The 18,326-nt window shown below is 40.0% G+C and overlaps 1 protein-coding gene and 1 non-coding gene across 7 annotated transcripts in view; both read right to left on the bottom strand.

Annotated features, from left to right (window-relative positions):
- CORIN (corin, serine peptidase) overlaps positions 1-18,326 on the bottom strand; it is a 222,448-nt gene that overhangs the window by 46,723 nt on the left and 157,399 nt on the right. For all 6 annotated transcript variants that reach the window (XM_074348354.1, XM_074348360.1, XM_074348358.1 and 3 more), the window contains 5 exons: positions 14,321-14,552; positions 11,111-11,256; positions 9,971-10,078; positions 2,603-2,716; positions 690-800 (listed from right to left, as the gene is read on the bottom strand). In XM_074348354.1, the coding sequence (XP_074204455.1) occupies positions 690-800; positions 2,603-2,716; positions 9,971-10,078; positions 11,111-11,256; positions 14,321-14,552 (711 nt within the window). The remainder of the gene's footprint in view (positions 1-689; positions 801-2,602; positions 2,717-9,970; positions 10,079-11,110; positions 11,257-14,320; positions 14,553-18,326) is intronic.
- Positions 10,704-10,892, bottom strand: LOC123618984 (U2 spliceosomal RNA). Its single transcript, XR_006727480.1, has one exon. It is a non-coding gene; the product is annotated as a U2 spliceosomal RNA (small nuclear RNA).

Below are 18,326 nucleotides of genomic sequence, written 5' to 3'. Positions count from 1 at the left end.
TGGCCAGATGATGCAAAGGACTGAAATGAGAGCCAGGTGAATGGCAGGAGTGATGAGGGTGGGACAACAGAATAAATCAAACTCAAGGTTATAAACTGCAACATTGGGATAAAGGTGGGAGATGCATTTAAGTCCTGTCCATGTAAGGGAGTAGACAGTCTCATCTGGATCTGGAGCAAGAATATAGGAAGGATGGAAGGGTCCCTTTAATATTCTGTTCCAGGAGGTGTCAGTGATCTAAGAAAGGCCGACTACTGATAATTGTTGAAGCTGGGGGATGACAGAGTTTTAAAAATTATATTCATATGAAAAGCTATTGTATGTGTATGTATGACTGAAACATTATGCTGTACACCAGAAACTGACACATCATAACTGACAATACTTCAATAAAAAATAAGTTAAAAAAATAAAGATATAATTCTGCTTAAAAAAATGTATATGGTCATAACAATTTGAACCCAAATATTTTTACATATAATATAAGCATTTCAAATAGAGAAGTAACTTGGGGGGAAGTGTTCTGTGAGTTGGAAATAACACGCATGAATCACCACTGTCGGCTTCTATAATAGTAAAGCAACATAGATGAACTTGGTTAGTAAGGTCCGTGAAGCCATTTAGGATTCACTCAGCTTAAATGGCTGACAGGCATTAGAGCAGAGAGCAGATGGCAGAAACAAGCTCACCACAGTCCCATTCGTCAGAACTGTCTACACAGTCGGCTTCACCATCACACCACCGGTCACGTGACACACACTCGTGGTTGGCACATTCCAGCTCATCGTCTTGGCAAAATGCTGGCAGGGGAACAAGAAGTGAGGGGACAGAAACATTTTAGCAATGAATGTGATTATCACTAACAGGCACATCATTGTTTGCCAGCAGGAGCATGGGAGGAAGAAAGGATGTGGTTATGAGGCCTCCAAACAGGTGGCAAGACAGACAGAAGACAGAATCAGTAAAACCTCATTTCAGAGATGTCAGTCCACACAAACAGCAAGAGTTTAAACAGACTACTATCTCCAAGGGACTAGGTTCTCTAGGTCTAACTGTAGGATTGAGATGGTGGTACCCAGAACAGCAGAAATACCAGAGGTTAGAACACAAGGCTCAAATCTGAAGTGGTGTGAGCAGAGAACTGGGCATGAGCAGACTGAACTCACACCCTAGGGTGAAAACCAGCTCTGTCCACATTTATGGATAATTTTATTTCCTTAAATCTCTACTATGATATGACTCTCTGAGTCACACACTAATTCTCGGGTTTTAAAAACTATAGTGAAACTCCTTGATTGCCTACGTAGCATCTCTTCTCTTTCTTCCTCCTTTTTCAAGGGAACCTGATTTTATTCAGGCTCCTACACCATCCCCTGCTCTGGGGGGAAGATCCTGGTTAGTTTAAGGTGAAGATGGCTTTTTTCTGACTACAATTTTTTTTTTTTCTGAGTACAATTATAAGTCCAGGAGAAAACAGGTGATCCAAGGTCAGGGTCTTGGTCTATGGCTTCGTGGGTTGTGCTTTACAAGACAGCTCCTGCCCAAACCCTGCTGGTCAGGCCACATGTCCTGGCCTGGGACAGGGGTGGCCTGGCTAAAACGCCATCTTTTTCTAATTGGTTCTCCCTAAGGGCACTTCTTTTCCCTATTCAGTTGTTTAGGTGGTGTCTTTCGGAATCCACACAAACACTGCTGACTACTAGCTGGTACCTGGCTCAAAGCTGGCCAGTCAGAGTGATGTTCCAGAGATGAGGGTAAGGCTCTGACTCCTTCCCAGTGGATATGATCAGGGAAGCATGGCATCTCAGGTGCTCTTGGCAGCCATCTTTGGACCTGGTGGGAGCCAGCCAGAGATCAAGCCAACTCAAAGAATCACAGAAGAGGTGCTGAACTCCAGCATCCACCTCAAGAATCCATCCACACTTGACTTTTTATATGATGATATAAGGCATATGTAATACATAGGATAATAAAAGATAAATTTCTTCACTGTTTAAGTCAGTTTGAGTTGAGTTATTACTAGTAGGCAATGTATCTTAGGATTTTTTTTTCCTGATTCTAAAACTACTGGCCATTCATTTAGAAAATGTGGAAAACATAGAAAAGCATAAAAGCTTAGTAATTCCACCAGCCAGGGCTTGTAATTGTAAACTTTTTATTATGCCCGTCTGATCTTTTTCTGTATGTGGGTACATGTACTTTCAAAACTCAGCACAATAGTACACATAAATTCTTCATATTTTGTTTTATTCATCTAATGATACATAATGAACCCAGAAGAAATTATTCTTCTGATTTGATTTTTAATGTTTGCGTTTTTTTCCACTTTATGGTTATATTTTTTTGTCCCTTATTTTTGGATATTTTGGGGGGGTTCTAATTTTGTCCCTGTTATAAATAATGCTGGAATAATATCATTACGCATATATTTTACACATTTGTCTTCTTGGTTTATATTTTTACAAGTGGCGTTTCCATCAAAAGATCTGAACATACACAAAGATTTGATACATAGTTCCAAATTTCAGGCTTATATTCAAAATGAGAGGTAATTCATGTTTAAAATAAAATGTCATGTTGACAGTTTCACCTAGGCACTTACAGCAGTTTTTTTCATCCATGTGATCAGGGCAGTCTGGGAACCCATCACAGATGACTGTGTGCTTCAAACATTGTTTATTGGATGGACATTCCCAAAGATCTCTCTCTTTACATCCTGGAGATAGAAGGAAAGGTTATTTGCAATAGATGTGAAGGTGAAAATGACAGTGGCTTTGATCAAGCAACATAAAAAAAAAAAAAAAAAAACAATAAAAAGGAATGCTTTCTTTTTTCTTAATGAGTTTTGATTCCCGTACACCATGGAAAATGTAATTTTGAAAGTAGAAATGCTCAGTAATCTCCATTCTGCATTATAAATAGTACAGCTCTCCTAGGAGAAGATCAAAAGTGACATATGGGAAACAGGAAAAAAATGAAAAAGCGACCATACATTAACGTTCATCTTTAGCTGTTCCTTTTGCTTTCTGAGCCAATTTGCCAACACATAAGACTCATCTATAAAATGATGAGCTATGCTTTTAAGCAAATATGCCAAAACCTAGTGATCTAAATGCATATTATCTTAAAATGTAATTTCAATCAACAAATGGCGAGGCCATCTGTGTATTTAGCAAAAGAGGCTCCTCCTGTGCCAAATATCTACAAAACTAGTTGAAGAGGAAGGTAGAAAAGCCATTACTTTAGTGATGTAGTCAGAGATCTAGGGTTAGAAACTTTATCAATTAATATGAAAAATGAACATCATTTGCACAAGATCGAGACAACCCACTTGAACTGTAATTTGCCTATGAAAGAGCAAGCACTTGCAAGGAACTTAATAAATGTAATTTGAGTCACATGCAGCACATTTATACGCTCACTAAAACATGCCAAGGGTCTGATGTGTTCTTGTCACTCTCACTGGATCCATGACCCTCACAAGGCTGTGAGGGGCGTGAAGAGACCACAACCTTCATCTTTGAGCATCCCTGCTCTCCCCACCCCTCCTGGCCCATCCCCACTCCAGAACAGCAGCGAGCCCTCAGCACAAGTGAACTTTAAATGGAGCTTCATTTCATATAAGAAACAAAAACTCTCTCAGTCCCAGGAAAAGGTAATTTCATTTAAGGCAAATGAAATGCCAAGCAGTGATCGAATAAGAAGGTTCTTTAAAGATGCTGTTTCTCATCTGACCTAGTACAAATAGCTCAGAGACATGTCATAGATGATTAACTCAAATTTCTTGGAGTCCCTTATAAGAAAAAAATCTGCTTAAAAAAAATTCTCATTGAAAAGTTATCAAAATAAGTCACCCAAAGAGAAATTTTTACAATGAGCTAAAATTAAAATATTTCATCACTCAGAAATGTAGGACAGTGGTAGAGGATCTGACTGCAGAACTATAGGAAATAAACTGTGAGTGCCCTTCACTAGCTGTCCGTCTGGAGTGGTCTTAGGCCCAGGGACATCTATGCTGGGAACTCATGGGGATTATTATTTGGAGTTTTCAGCTAACAGAGGGTACAGACATCATCTGGAATGTTCTGACAACGAAAATCTCATCACAAGCCATACCACTTGCTAGTAGACGATGAGAGAAAACAGCATGAGTCTTTGTGCCTATTCTCAAAGCACCATTCCTAGGAGTGTGGAGGAGAACTTGGACATATGGAATGAGCTGATAAAAGACCATAAAAGTCAGCCTCCTGGGACATAAGGCCTGCATCCCCATGGATGGTAATAAGAAGAGATAACATTTATTATCCACTATAAATCCACATTCTAGATACTAGTTTAAATTCTTACAATAACACTACAATGTCAGAATTACAATCACCATTTTATAAGTGAAGAAACTGAGATTTAGAGAAAGTAAATAAATTGCTCTAAATCCAGCCTTTTAGAGAGAGATCCAGTTGGGAGTTGGAAGCCAGGTGCAAGTCTTTGGTTGCAATCCTCTGTAAAATGAGAATACACAGTATGCACAAGGGGTGAGAGTGGGGGAAACACAGCTTTTGAGTCAGACATCTGGATTTGAACCCTAGCACCAATCTCATTGGCTGTGTGACCTTGGATAAGTTACTTAATTTCGCTGAACCTCAGTTTCCACATCTCTAAAATAGTAAAAATGATGCCTGCTACCAAGGGTTGCTACAAAGATTAAATGTGTACTCTCTAGGTGGTAATTTCCCTTCTATATCTTTTCTTTTCTAATAAGTTTCTGTGGCCTATTGCCTTCTTTGTGGAGCTATGATGGGCATAAACGAAGCATGACAAGGTCAGTGTTAGTCACATGGGAGTATTAAGATTTTGTGAAGCAATCACTCTCTCTTTAAAGTGACACTGTTGGTGTAATTACGCTTTAAATGTATGCTTTACAAGGGAAAGCATAGAATACTATTAAAAATTAAAACAGGTTTGGAGAGGATGAGATATTTAATGCAGTTGTAGGTTCTGAAACCAAATAACTATTGATGTCAGAATAACAGCCACAGAGAAAATGGCCATGCCTACTCCTGGAGGCCACGGTGTGGGGACAAAGTGACCACCTTGTCCTGGTTTGCTCAGAACTTTGCAGATTTGAGCACTAAACATCCTTCCTTTCAAGAAAGCCCCCTCAGTACCAGGCAAACTGGAACGGTTCATCACCCCAAGGGCACTAAGCATTCTGCTGGGGTCTTCACTTCCTCTGTCTCTTGTTTTCACAAACACCCCGTGAAGCAGGCTTCCCTGCCAGAGGCAGATCTCACCTGAACCAGGGCACCTTTTCTCTCTATCCAAAAAGTTGTCATTATAGGTGAAGACAGCAAAACACCTTGAAGCAGATGCTTCTTGGAGTGTAAGAAGCTCTCAGTTATGCCTGTCTAGGGTAAGTAGGCTTGCTCATTAGGGCTGCAAATTTGAGCTACATAAAATTAAAAATATTATCAGGGAAGGGCTGGTCCCCAGAGGAAGGGAGCAAGACAAATCTGAGTCCTGGAGCCGGCAGAGGCTGCAACAGTCTGGATCGAGCCATCTCTGGCCAGCACCTGCCCCGGTGGCCGTGAATGTGACCTTAGAGTGGAACACAGGAGCTGTAGCAGGTAGGTTCAGGCCTGGCAGGTGTGAAGTCCCCTCCAGAGCTTGTGACCCTGGGCCGTGGAGCCCAAATCTCAAAGAACAGCCACAGTGCCTGCGGCAGCAGCCCTAACAAAAGACCTGCCTCCGCACCTGACTCTGGGCCCACCTGCCAGGAGCAGCAACACCAGCACAAGTCATGGAGCTCCCATCTTAGACCAGAAAGCCTCAGTGGACACCCCCCCACACAATTCCTGAGTCACCATCCCCTTTTAGGGGTGCCTCCCTCACATCATTCTCTTTAACCTGTGCTGGCCCTGTACTCTGTGGAGAGGCAGAATGAAGACATGGAGAAGGCTTTAAATCGCAGGGTGGGGCCACCCTCAGGGACTCTTGTCTTGAACATGACACCAAAACCAGCGCTGCCTCTGGGACAAGGCGCCTCCTTGCTGCCCGTGTGGCTGTGTGGATCGCGGACTTCGCCCAGCCTGTGCTGGGGATATGACATGCCAGCCCGCTCTCCACTGCCATAAATAAGACCTTGGTCTGTCAGAGACAATCCCAAGTTAGACAGGACTCCTTCCCTCAAGGGAAGTCCCTGGGGTGACCTTGGAGGGGGCTTGCTCCCTGGATTTCCTAGTACTATGGCTGGAGGGCTTTTGGTTATTGCCTTCCGAGGACTGAAGAAGGCATGTTATAAGCATTCCAAGATGTGGGGGATGAAGTAGGTTTCTCTCAGTTTTACATGGGAGAAAACTGAGGCCCAGAGAAGTTAAGTGGCCAAAAGTCACACAGCCTCTAAGCGCTGAGTCGGGATATGAATCCAAACCTAGGTTTGGCAGAGCACACTCTGCCATTCCAGGCTGCCTGCCCAAGACGCCAAGTGAGAGAGCAAAGAGCTAACCAAGTGGCAAAATATTTAAAGGGCAGGGTTTCTCTGAACAAGGAAGAATTAAATATGATCAGAGATCAATCCTAAGATTCATCCCAAAAGCACACGTGTGGGTTTGTGACACAATGACCCTCTTCCAGTCACAGAGCAGGAAGTCAATCTCTTCCACAAGCAAAGAGACAAAGAGACATAAAGGCATGGAGACTGGCTATCTGGAGTGTTCAAAAGTTCCAACTACATCCTTTGTGCACAAATACTATTAAGGAATCCAAACAGATAGAAAAAAGTCTTTTGGAATGCTTTTCAAGTGTTCCAAATCAAGCTGTAAAACCCACAGATAGGAGAGCCAGAGGTTTTAAACACATCCTAAAGGGGCTTTGACTCCAAGAAAAGGTTCAAGTTATAATTAAAGATTTTATTACATTTGCACCCAAGAGGAGATCAAAGATGGAGGATGAAAGGGTTTGGGATCATTTGAAGATAAACAGAAAGGCCCTTTATGACACTCAGGCATTTGTACTGTGTCAGTCTTTCTCTGGATGCTGTATGCCCTTTTCTACAGGCTGGTGATCGACTGGTACTGGTGATGCTGTAATTATGCAGTGAGGGATTTTATTCCTACAGGAGACACAAAGAAACTGTTTGAGTTATATTCTCATGTAACCACCCCACTGAGAGGACTTGCTGCTCACATCCCAGCCCAGGAATCATCCGGCTCCTGCTGGTCACTCACCCACTGGTGGACACAGATCTAGCCAAAGCTCACCTCAGCCTCCCAAACTCAAATCTACAGCATGAAGGCAAAGTTCAGAAATACAATCCCTCCGGTATTTTCTTTAGCTTTCATTTCTTTAAGTCCTTCTTGTTCATTTCTCTGTCCAGATCTTCACCTTTTTCTCCACTGCTTAGATATTAATGCTTGGAAAACGTTAGATTGAAAATAAACTCCTTTCATCAAGTTGCTGGATTTACAGCCAGCTCCAAGTATATAGCATATATTCAATTAATGACAAACTATCCACTTTCGAGACAAGGAAGTGCTTCTGTACTGAAACCGTGCTGACTCTGCAAGTCACTCCCACCGTTTCGTTTTCTCTCCATGAAGCAACTCTGGAATGATGTGTTCACATTCACATAATTCTTCCAAACGTGATGTGTTCACATTCACATAATTCTTCCAAACACTTGCTGAAAATGTTTCTAATAATGACAATATTTTCAACTGTTGTTTACATTAACAATTACACAGTCAATGCAACTTCAGCAACAAAAATACACCCCAAGAGCAGGAGACACTTCAGAACAACGTTACTCACTGCTAAATGATTAATGCACAGATTTAAAACGTGTATTTATAAATGGTGTGCTTTGACTACCATGTTTTCCTGCTGCAGAAGTGTCAAAGAAACACAGAGCAAATTTCCAACACATCAATTATTCTATTATTCTAACTAAATTAGTCTAACTAATTATTCTAACAAAATTAAAGAAGTACTATTTTAAGGGTAACACTCAATAATGTTGTAAAAATATTCTGGAGAAGCTGCAGATGAGTGAAAGTGAATAGTTAATTATCTCATTTTTCAGTAAAGTCCAAGCATTTAAGTGCCTTCCACTCCACAATGGACAAAACAAATCAGGAAAACATGAAGCTTGGACTGAAGGCCAGCTTTGCAGGAGCTGGTGTCTGCATTACCGGACAGCATGCCTACACATGCCCAGGGAAACTGAGATACACACTAAGCAAGTAGGGGAAATGGGAATTGGGTCATTTCCCAATAGCCCTCCGTCAGGCCTTCCACGACATGACTTCCTTATTTGATTTCAAGTGTCCTGTTCTGCCAGAGCCTGGGACACGCCCATTTGAAACTGTGCACATGCCCCAAAGGTGATTATACACAAAATGTCTATTATCAGTCACTTTGGAAAAGTTAATGAGAGTTTTCTCATAAATTAATACTGTTGGGGCAATTAATGCTTCAGATTTATTACTGACTTTTAACCTTCCTTAACCAGAGCTCTCAATGGCGTCATCCATATTCTGAGTGTTTGATGAATATTAGACCATTTATTCTATTGGTCTGCTGTGCCTTTAATTGTGATAGTCGAGTCCCAACAGAAACTCATTACTTAATTAGAAACCTGACATTTTCGGATCATTTGTACCCTACAGTGCTTTAAATTTCTTTTTTGCAAAATTAGAACTCAGACCATTTAATCTTCATATAGCTCTTTTTGAAACTAAGTTTTCACATTGCTCAAATAGGTCTAGCCACCTCAACAGAGTAACATGTAACCCCTCTGAACAATCTAAGATAATTTTAAGTTGCATCTCAGAATACCAAAGCTATGATTTAGTGAAGAAATCCAATAGATTCTCAATAAATCACCCGTATAAGGGATATTCAATGAGTTTTGATTTGTTTCTTTATGTGAAAACCACAAACAAGCAAACAGTGATAGCTTCTCAAAACACTGCATATTCCTCCCTAATGAAATTACCCCGGTCAGTGCACCATCATTCTGACGGCTCTAATTTTCCAGAAGATACACTTGTCTGTATTTATAGTCACTGATAGGATTTCAGCTGATTGCTTGTGACATTCTGTCTAGACCAGAAGGGCAATGGCTACTGTAGAAAATTTCATTTTGGGGAGCCAGGCAATACTTCATACCTCAAAGGCCAAAAGAATAAAATGATTTCAAAAGATGCATTGCCTTATGTGCTTTCAGTGGCAAAAAAAAATGTCCTTTTTTTTTAAGCAGAACACGCTAAATAATTGTAACCAAACTATTTTTTGGCTTGCTCTTCAGTCACTTTGCTTCACTCCAAAACATCGTGCAGTAAAGAGCACTGTCTGTTTTCTATTCCCTGACACACTTTGAAGTTAGAAGTACAAAGGCTTGTAGGGAAATAAGATGGGAATTAGCTCCACTGAAATCACCACTTCTTGCCTTCCCACTGGTGATCTTGAAGCTCAAAGGCAGAAACGTCAGGGAGAGTTTTATCCTTTTCTGACAGAGACAAGATCAGAGAGGACGTGAAAATAAATCTCAATTGAATTTGAACTTTGGCACCTGAACTCTGTCTTTGTGTATCCATATGCCTATTTAATAACAAGGGAATTATACGCAAAGACATTATTATACTGACCTTCAAACAGATGACAACTGCTTTATAATCTCCTAGTGAAAATAACCCCTTAGACTTGTGAAGAGCTTCTTTTACTAAGGGTTTGCCTATATGTCATCAAGGTTATAAACAGAAGATAATTTAGGGAAAAGCAATAGAATTAACAGGAAGAACACTTTTAAATGCATGCCTTGCCATTTGATAATTTAAGAAGTAAATGCCTTAGCATTCAATCCTACTCACTACTTACAACTATCAGGGAATATCTGATATATTTTATCACAGCCCTTTGTCCTAAAACCAGTTATTATTGTACGTTCCAGAAAAGTGCCATCTCACATACATACCACAGTTTTCTTCATCACTGTCATCATCACAGTCAGCCTGGCCATCACATCTTCTGGAAGCCAGCACACACCGTCCTGAGCCACACTTAAAGTGACTAGGTGAGCATTCTGTTATAAACAGTGGGCCATATTACTGTCAACAGACAAAAACCCCAGACCAGCTAATTTATCCATTTGCAAGTGGGATGATATGGAGACATTATCACTGAAGACAAGGACGGTCCTCGCAAAACTGAAACAGCCAAAGTGAACTTGACTTTCTTCTGTCTGCTTAACAGCTTCTTTGCCCTTCATCCTTGGAATCATCTCTCCAGATCAGCTGTTTTGTGTCTTTATGCTTGCCAGCAATTAACTCTTTTTCTGAATGGACAACCTAACAATTGTTGGAGCCTGAAATGGCCCATAAAGTCAGTGCTTCTAACTACTCAGCTGCCTTTCCTTCAATGTGTCAAATTGCTTCCTTTCCTAATCTTTCTACCTGGTGGGCAGGTCCTTGATTCCATTTCTCCACCTGATCATCCTACATTGCCAAAGTCACTGAATGCTTTGCACTTGAAGGAATCAAGGCTTGATCTTCACCATTACCTTCAGAACCCTTAATGTAACAGCAGCATCCATAGCTAATGGGCCCTGGGAGTTAACTGTGTTTAAAATAAATACCTGGAATAGTAAAGTCATCTCTACAGTTTACTTTTTACTTATTTATTTTTTTGGTAACAGCTTTATTTCCCTGAAGGGGTGCACCATTCCTGCGAGTGCTGTACTACCAGGTCGCTGCATGGAGTGGACGGGGCAAGCTCCTATTCCAACTCCCTGCTCCAGAAATCCATGTAACATGTTGTCCTCGGATAGAGACATATCAGATATGAAACTGTAAGAGCAGATACTACACATGATCTTAGCCAAAAGGCCGAGAAGTGACTGCAATTTACTTTCAAAATGAAGGCAATGTCTAACAGATCTAACATCAGCTTCTTCAATGTAATGAAGTTTATAGATTCACCACCTAGGTAGCCTTTCTATTGGTAACTAAATAAAAACAACAACAGAGAAACTTCTAAAGGCAGCCGATATATTCATCCATGTTAGATATCCTAGATATCCGCCCCCCCCCCCCCGCAATTAACTTAAAAAATTAACCTTCCACATCTTCGTCAGGCATGAGGCAGGTTTGATTGTCTGAATTTTCCTCTGGAAATTGATTGCAATCTGTGTCTTCCGGCCACTGGAGGCCCACGATCCCAAGAACAGACTCACAGCGTTCTTTGGAATGCTCACACAGAGTTCTAAAAGAGCAAGAAAGACAAAACATTACAAGTAGAAATAGCTACACCTGAGACATATGTTAGGCATCCATGTAGGGTTGTAATTCTGTGTGGGTCGGTGTGTATATGTGATGTGTGTATGCTGGGTGTGTGTACCAATATGTACATGGATGCATATGTACATCATAGACACTTAGGAAACCAAAATGAGTTACATCACTACAAAGGGGATACATCCCAGAAACATCCTTCCTCCAACAGAGGCTCCATTACAGAAACGGAAATAGAGCTGCTCCCAGGACACAGGTTCCCCCCTCCAGTTTACCTTTCTTGTTTTCTTTTCTGTCCTTCAGGCAGACACATTCTCCAGTGTTTTTATTTCAATCACTTTGGACAGTCTGCCGACAAGAGTTGCGAATTCTACACAACACCCTCAACCTCAGCTTCCTCGGGCCCCATCATATGAGCCATTGCATGTGCCAACCTGGCTTAACTAAGACATTACTTCAGCTTACAACCAGCATTGTTGAAAAACTTGGTACTTCTTTCAAACCCATCCATGTTGAGCTCAAGTTGGTAAAAATAGAGCCTGTGGGGTTTTGTTAAAGAAAAAATACGCTAAGCATTGTATCAGGTGCTTTCAGGTGTGTTATCTCGTTGGTACCCAGAATATTTTAAAATTGAGGGTATTAGCATGTCTCAAAGAAGATGCCTTTACTTCCTATGGGGGAAAAAACCCCATAATTTGACCTCAATAGTTAACCAAGAAAGTAGTTAAAAATTTTAAGTAGATGCAATCAAAGTAAGTTTCTAGTTAAATTTCTTATTTCCTTTTAAATACATTCTCATTTCTTCAAAGTCCCAAACTTTAAACTATTAAGTTAATTTTAACAAGGTAAGGAATGGTTATCAATTGAATGGAGATGTTTCAGAGAAAGCCCCATCTAGATTTAAGTCTGTCTAGAGTTAAGTTAAGACAGAGCATAACTTGACACTGGTTTAGCCTAGGAATTTGGGGCAAAGACGAAGCCATGGTGTTCCCCTATTAGGTTTGCAAAAATAGGAAGTTTGATAGTGTTCAATAATTCTGTTGGACTGAATCGTTTTGTTGCAGATTTATTTTTTAAATATATATAACTCAATTGCTGATATTTTAAATTAATCAAAAGATACCTAATTTAAATGGAAGACCATATAGTGCTGACTCTACCACTTTTTTTTTTTCCTTATAAGATGGAAATACAATATGCAGCATTACAATGCCATGGGACTTATTCTTATCATAACCTGTGTGGTGCTCAGCCACAGGGACCACAGTCCAAACGGCAGGGGCCTCTCTCCAAAGGTTATTTTGAGGATGAGAACCACCCTGAAGTATTTCGCACGTTGTAAGGGCTCAATCGTGTTAGAGTTTTCCAACTCATAACATAAAAACTGAACTTTAAGATCCACAAACAAGCACGACAAAAGCAACTATGTATTACTCCAGGAACATATTGGTCTATTATTCTTGCCATAGTACAAAAACTTTTTCTTATAAACAAATATCAAAATGTAAAGTTCATCTTGATAGTCACTGAAAATGAAAGATGTATGTGTCAACCTAAGAAGCAAACATCCAGACGATGTTCACCAAAATGTTGACTGAGTAACATGTCAGGACCAGTCTCACCGTAGGCATTTTAATATGAAACTTAAGTCCTAAAATTATCAGTCGTATGTGGATGTAAATTTGTTCCAGAGAACACCGCATTAGGGAAGTTTTTCTATACATTTGAAAAGAAAGTCAAATACAAGACTGTGTTAAGTACTATTAAAAGTAATTATTCACTATCATCCACCTTGCTCAGCGAAAGTGGAATAAGATTTATAAATAACTTGTTAACATAAAATCGGTAGATGCTTTATTAGTGATACTTTAAGAAGCATTTAACAGCAATTTCCAGAATTATGTTCGCACTAGCCAACATGAAGTTTGACTCTCTCCATTTGTATAATTTGTCCCATTCCCCAAGTCATTTTGAAATTTTATTGTTTCCTGTCCCAACTCTACAGATGCCCCTGCCTCGTCGTCCATTTGCTATTTAGTGTATAATTTATTATTTTCCTGTCTGTCCACTCTAGTGATATTATTGCTCGCTCTTAAAGCTCAGAGTGACTTCTGATCCCAACACATGGTTTCCATAGTTCCCACTCACATTTAGGCAGGCACATCTGATTTTTCACCCCATGATGGAAAGCAGCCCTGAGAAGAAGGGCCCCCACCCTGCACACAGGCACGTCCCCTGACTACAACCCCTCCCTGCGGCACAGAAGAGGGACCACACCGCCACAGGCAGTTAGCTGTGCTCCTGTCCTATCCCTGGAGCTCCGTTCAGTGTGGGCTTACTATCAGTCAGAAGCACTTTACATTGATGTACATTCATTGAGTCTCACAACCACCCAACTCAACAGCCATCACTATCCGGATCTTACAGGTAAGGGAACTGAGGCTGGAAGAATCGAGGAACCTGTCTCAGGCTACAAGCAGCTGCAGGAGAGCCAGGACTTGAATCAAGAGGTGGACTTCAGAGTAATACTCTTAACCCACAGGACATCCCTCATATCCTAAGTCCAAGCCACACTCTTGACATGCTGTCCTGTATTTCATCCAAGCAGGTAGAAAAACAGCAATGTCCATCCCCTGCCCAACCTGTGAGGCTCCTTCGGACCACTCTCTGTGCAACGTCTCCTGATTTTTGATGCCATCAGAAGGCAGCATTTGAAACACATCCCCATTGCTGGAGAAAGAGACACACCATCTTCTCCTGACTCACATTTTAAAAAACACTTCGTGATCCACCAAAATGAAATGTGTGATTTTACTTGACTAAAGGCCATGAACCATTACGAAAGGCAGTTCGTGATTCTCTCTCAGATATTCATGGTAGAATTCCTACTTCTTTGTCTTTTAAATACATGATTTGTTAAACACAGAGCTCGTTAGCAAAATACGTATTTTGTCAAAACTCAGACTAAGTCTTCATTCCCTTGGTTCTCCCTGAGGGAAAATGAGGATGCTTGGGGGGAGACCCCAATGTACTACCTGCAAGGGGGGATACGCTGGCTTGTATTCACGTCACACTTTGGTACCAAGATGGTGCAAGCGAAGAACATGAGGTATTTGTAACAGTTGGTCTGAACAAGTGCAGGGAAGAGAGAGGACTCCCAGCTGATGGATGCTTCCTTTTGTGTCCTGTGGCCAAGGTAATTTGGATAACTTGTATGGTTGTAGGGCAAATTCATGCAGAGTTCCAACGTAATTGTCTCACACTGACCTAACAAAAAACACACATACAGATATACATATTACATAATTGTTTAATTTCACATGTAAGACAATTTCTTAAAAGCTTACAAAATTAAAGTCTATCTTACCCTCTTTCTTTAAAGTAGCTAAGATAAGAATGAACTATATTCAATACCTTGCAATAGCTTACAATGAAAAAGAATAAGAAAAGAAATATATTTATGTATAATTGAATCACTATGTTGTACCCCAGAAACTAACAAAACATTAAACTGACTATACCTCAATTAAAAAATAATAAAATAAAATAAACTGGACCTCACTAAAATTAAGAACATCACCAGTATATATACACAATGGAATACTACTCAGCCATAAAAAAGAATGAAATCTTGCCATTTATAACAACATGGATGGACTTTGAGGGAATTACACTAAGCAAAATAAGACAGATGGAGAAAGACAAATATTGTATGATTTTACTCATATGTGGAATCAAATAAAAAGAAAATCAAAAAAACAAAACAAAACAGAAACAAACTCATAGATACAGAAAACAGATTAGTGGTTACCAGAGGGGAAGCTGGTAGGGGATTAAGGAGTTGGCTAAATGAGTGAAGGGGACTAATTATATGGTAACAGATGTGAATTAGACTTTTGGTGGTGATCACTCTGTAGTGTTTACAGATAATCAAATTATAATGTTGTGTACCTGAAAGTTAGGTAATGTAATATATCAATTATACTTCAATTTAAGAAATTTAAGAACATCTGTTTACCTAAAAGAAAAAAAAGAAGAAGAGAGTGAAAAGTATATGTACATATAATCTAGAAAATGTAAAGAACCCTTATACATTAAAAAGGCAAATAAAAATAATATAGTCATGGAAGTGATATTCATTAAAAAAAATCAATGAGCTTGGCTAAATAAGCAATTATATGACTTTCTAATACATGTTTTATTATTGTTCAGTGTATAATGCTACATGATTTAAGGGCAAGAGGAGGCGGAGGTCCATTTGCTATCCATTGCCAGTGAGATGATTCCTCACCCTTTATCTTGGCATCCAAGGCTATTTCATACTCCAAACCATAGCCCAACTTTCCAGCCTCATCACCAGTGACTATCTCACCAGCAGTATATTCTTAGTAACACCAGACGTTTTAAGAATTGCATGCCTTTGTGGGCCCTGTGAGCTTCTCTTTTATCCCCTTCTTCCCTTCACACACTTGTAAACACCCTTCAAACACAATCATGCTTCTAGCTGCCAAGTGAATAGAGCACCTCTGCCTGGAATCATCTTTTACATCCTCCCCATCAAGCAAATTCATCCTCTGTCTGTAGCACTCAGCACAAACACCACTTCCAGGAAGCCTTCCTGGCCAACCACCCATCCCCGCCCACTCCCAACAGGAATCTCTGCTGAGAGCCACAGAGTCACCTGCCATGCACATTGCCCTCTGCTCTATTCTTGACTGACTTACTTGCCCACCCCCACCGAATTCTGAGATTTTTGTGAAATGAGACTTTATATCTTGATCTCAAAGCCTACATCTAACACAGTGCGAGAATTAAGGAAGGAAGGGGTTGGGGGAGAGTCAGCAATGTAAAAACATTTCAAATGTAAAAATATTGAAGAATAGAGCCCCTGCCATTAAAGTACTCTAAGTCTTCAGAGAAGAAAGACACAGATGAGGTAGCCATGGCATAACGTGAACAGGCCAGGATTAGCCGTATTGAACAAAATGCTGAGTCCAGGGCGACGAGGTGGGCAAGAGCAGCTGGTGGAGCCTTCCCAGGGTAAGTGGGGTTTGAGTAGGTCTTGCAGTACAAAGGCTTCCAGCTGCCTCTCTGTCTGCGGAAGATGCGCCACATTCCGGGCGAACAGAAGTAATCAAAGGAGTGGCTTGGGGGAATCAAGCCCACCGAAGACTTCACACCTTTTTAAGACTAATTATTCAAATTGAATTTAATGACTTGACTAAGAAGTGGTACGCAGGCAAGCTGATTAGCAAGAAGGACTGCAGTGAAATATTAAAACATCTCTGGGACTATTTCTCAATTTAAAGAATCTGAGGGCTTTGCGGAGGTGTTGCTGATGAACTCTGACGTTGGCCAGATTAAAAACTCTCCTGCACCAAGTGTATAAGACTCAGTTTACTGGGGAAGAAGGAACACTGGAAAGTGTGCACAGTCCTGAGGATGCCAACAGGGTGGAGAGAAGAGAAAGAGATGGAGGAGGTGTGGGTGGGATGGGCTCAGCTGGTCACTTCTTCCATTCGTGAAAGAGGAATAATGTAAAGGTGTTTCGGTTTCAGATTACACACAAAAAATGCATATTCTTTAAAACAATAAAAACAATACAAAGATGCACACAGGAAAAGCCCATTACCTTCCCACCCCTTTTCTCTTAACTTCCCTCAAAGCAAACAGGTGGGTTTAATCCTCCCATGCCTTTCACTTGCTCATATTGACACATACAAACATTTACACACACAGGCAGAGATTCGTCTTTGCTTTTGCCAAAGTAGAATTGTACTACTCCTGTTCCTCTTCAACTTGCTTTTGATGCTTAATTGCCTATCATGACCATCATGACAAATCAGTAGATGCAGTTCAAACTCTATTTTTCCTAATTTCTTTAATATGTTTATAATTTTAAAAAAACTGGGATCACTCACACACATTTTGATGTAGTCTTTTTTTCCCTGCATATACCTTTTCTTTCTCTCTCTTCCTCAATCACCCTATCAAGTTTTTACTTTTCATTGGTTTATTCCATTGAGATGATTTGTAGACATATCACATGGGTAACTTTTCTCTCTTTTGATATGTGGTGGATGTATCAGTTTTGATTTGGGATAAGACAGAATCTTTAAGCGTTTAGAGTCAAGGGAGATGAAAGGAGTAAGTTATGATCATATATCATTCTGAGATCTTAAGTGAATGTGGTTAAGGTTGATTGAATCTTGTTTTGTTCCTTCATAAAGGCATTCTTCAGAATGCTAAGCAAGATAAAATCTCAAGATATCTGGCAGCCTCAAATTCTATGATTTATGGTATCAGTAAACTTTTTTAATTTCAGAGTTTGTTTGTTTTAGTTTTAGGATGGTCAGTTTACAACATGTCAGTTTCTGGTGTACAGCATGTTTTAGTCATACATATTCATATATTTCTTTTCAATTCTTCTTCATTTCCATTATAGGTTACTACAAGATACTGAATATAGTTCCCTGTGCTATACAGAATGAACTTGTTGTTTATCTGTTTTATATATAGTCTGCAATCAATAAACTTCCTAAGCTTAAGCATTAGACTCACTCATGACTGATTTACAACAGCCACTAGAGGGCAATCGCATCACAAACATGTGGGAACGTTTTGCTGTTGCAGGGCCGTTTTCAGAGTTTGAAAGGTATCCTGAACACAGACAAGGTTTATTAAATATCTCTTGAAAAACTAATCCTGATGGAGTCTGAACGATAGACCACCTTTCAAAGTCTGAAACAAGATTTGTTAAATTCAACCTAAAGACAGTTTGTTAACTAAATGATATTACATCTTTATCGTGATGTAATACCTCAAGCCTTTGGAAATCATGTACTATGGTGGTTATTCACATGGGAAGACGTCACTTTCAACATCCATTAGCATATATATGATTCCAAGATTCATTTTTGCATCAAACTTTAAATCTCTCTTTATCATTATTATTTTTAATAACTTGAAGAGCTATATTACAAGGTGAACATCCTTGTAGTTAACCCAGGTCAAGAAACTGAACTTTGCCAAGCATCCCAG

The sequence above is a fragment of the Camelus bactrianus genome, chromosome 2, assembly GCF_048773025.1.
Source record: "Camelus bactrianus isolate YW-2024 breed Bactrian camel chromosome 2, ASM4877302v1, whole genome shotgun sequence".
NCBI lineage: Eukaryota > Metazoa > Chordata > Mammalia > Artiodactyla > Camelidae > Camelus > Camelus bactrianus.
The sequence above is the reverse complement of the archived record's forward strand: the minus strand, read 5'-3'. Positions and strand labels throughout refer to the sequence as shown.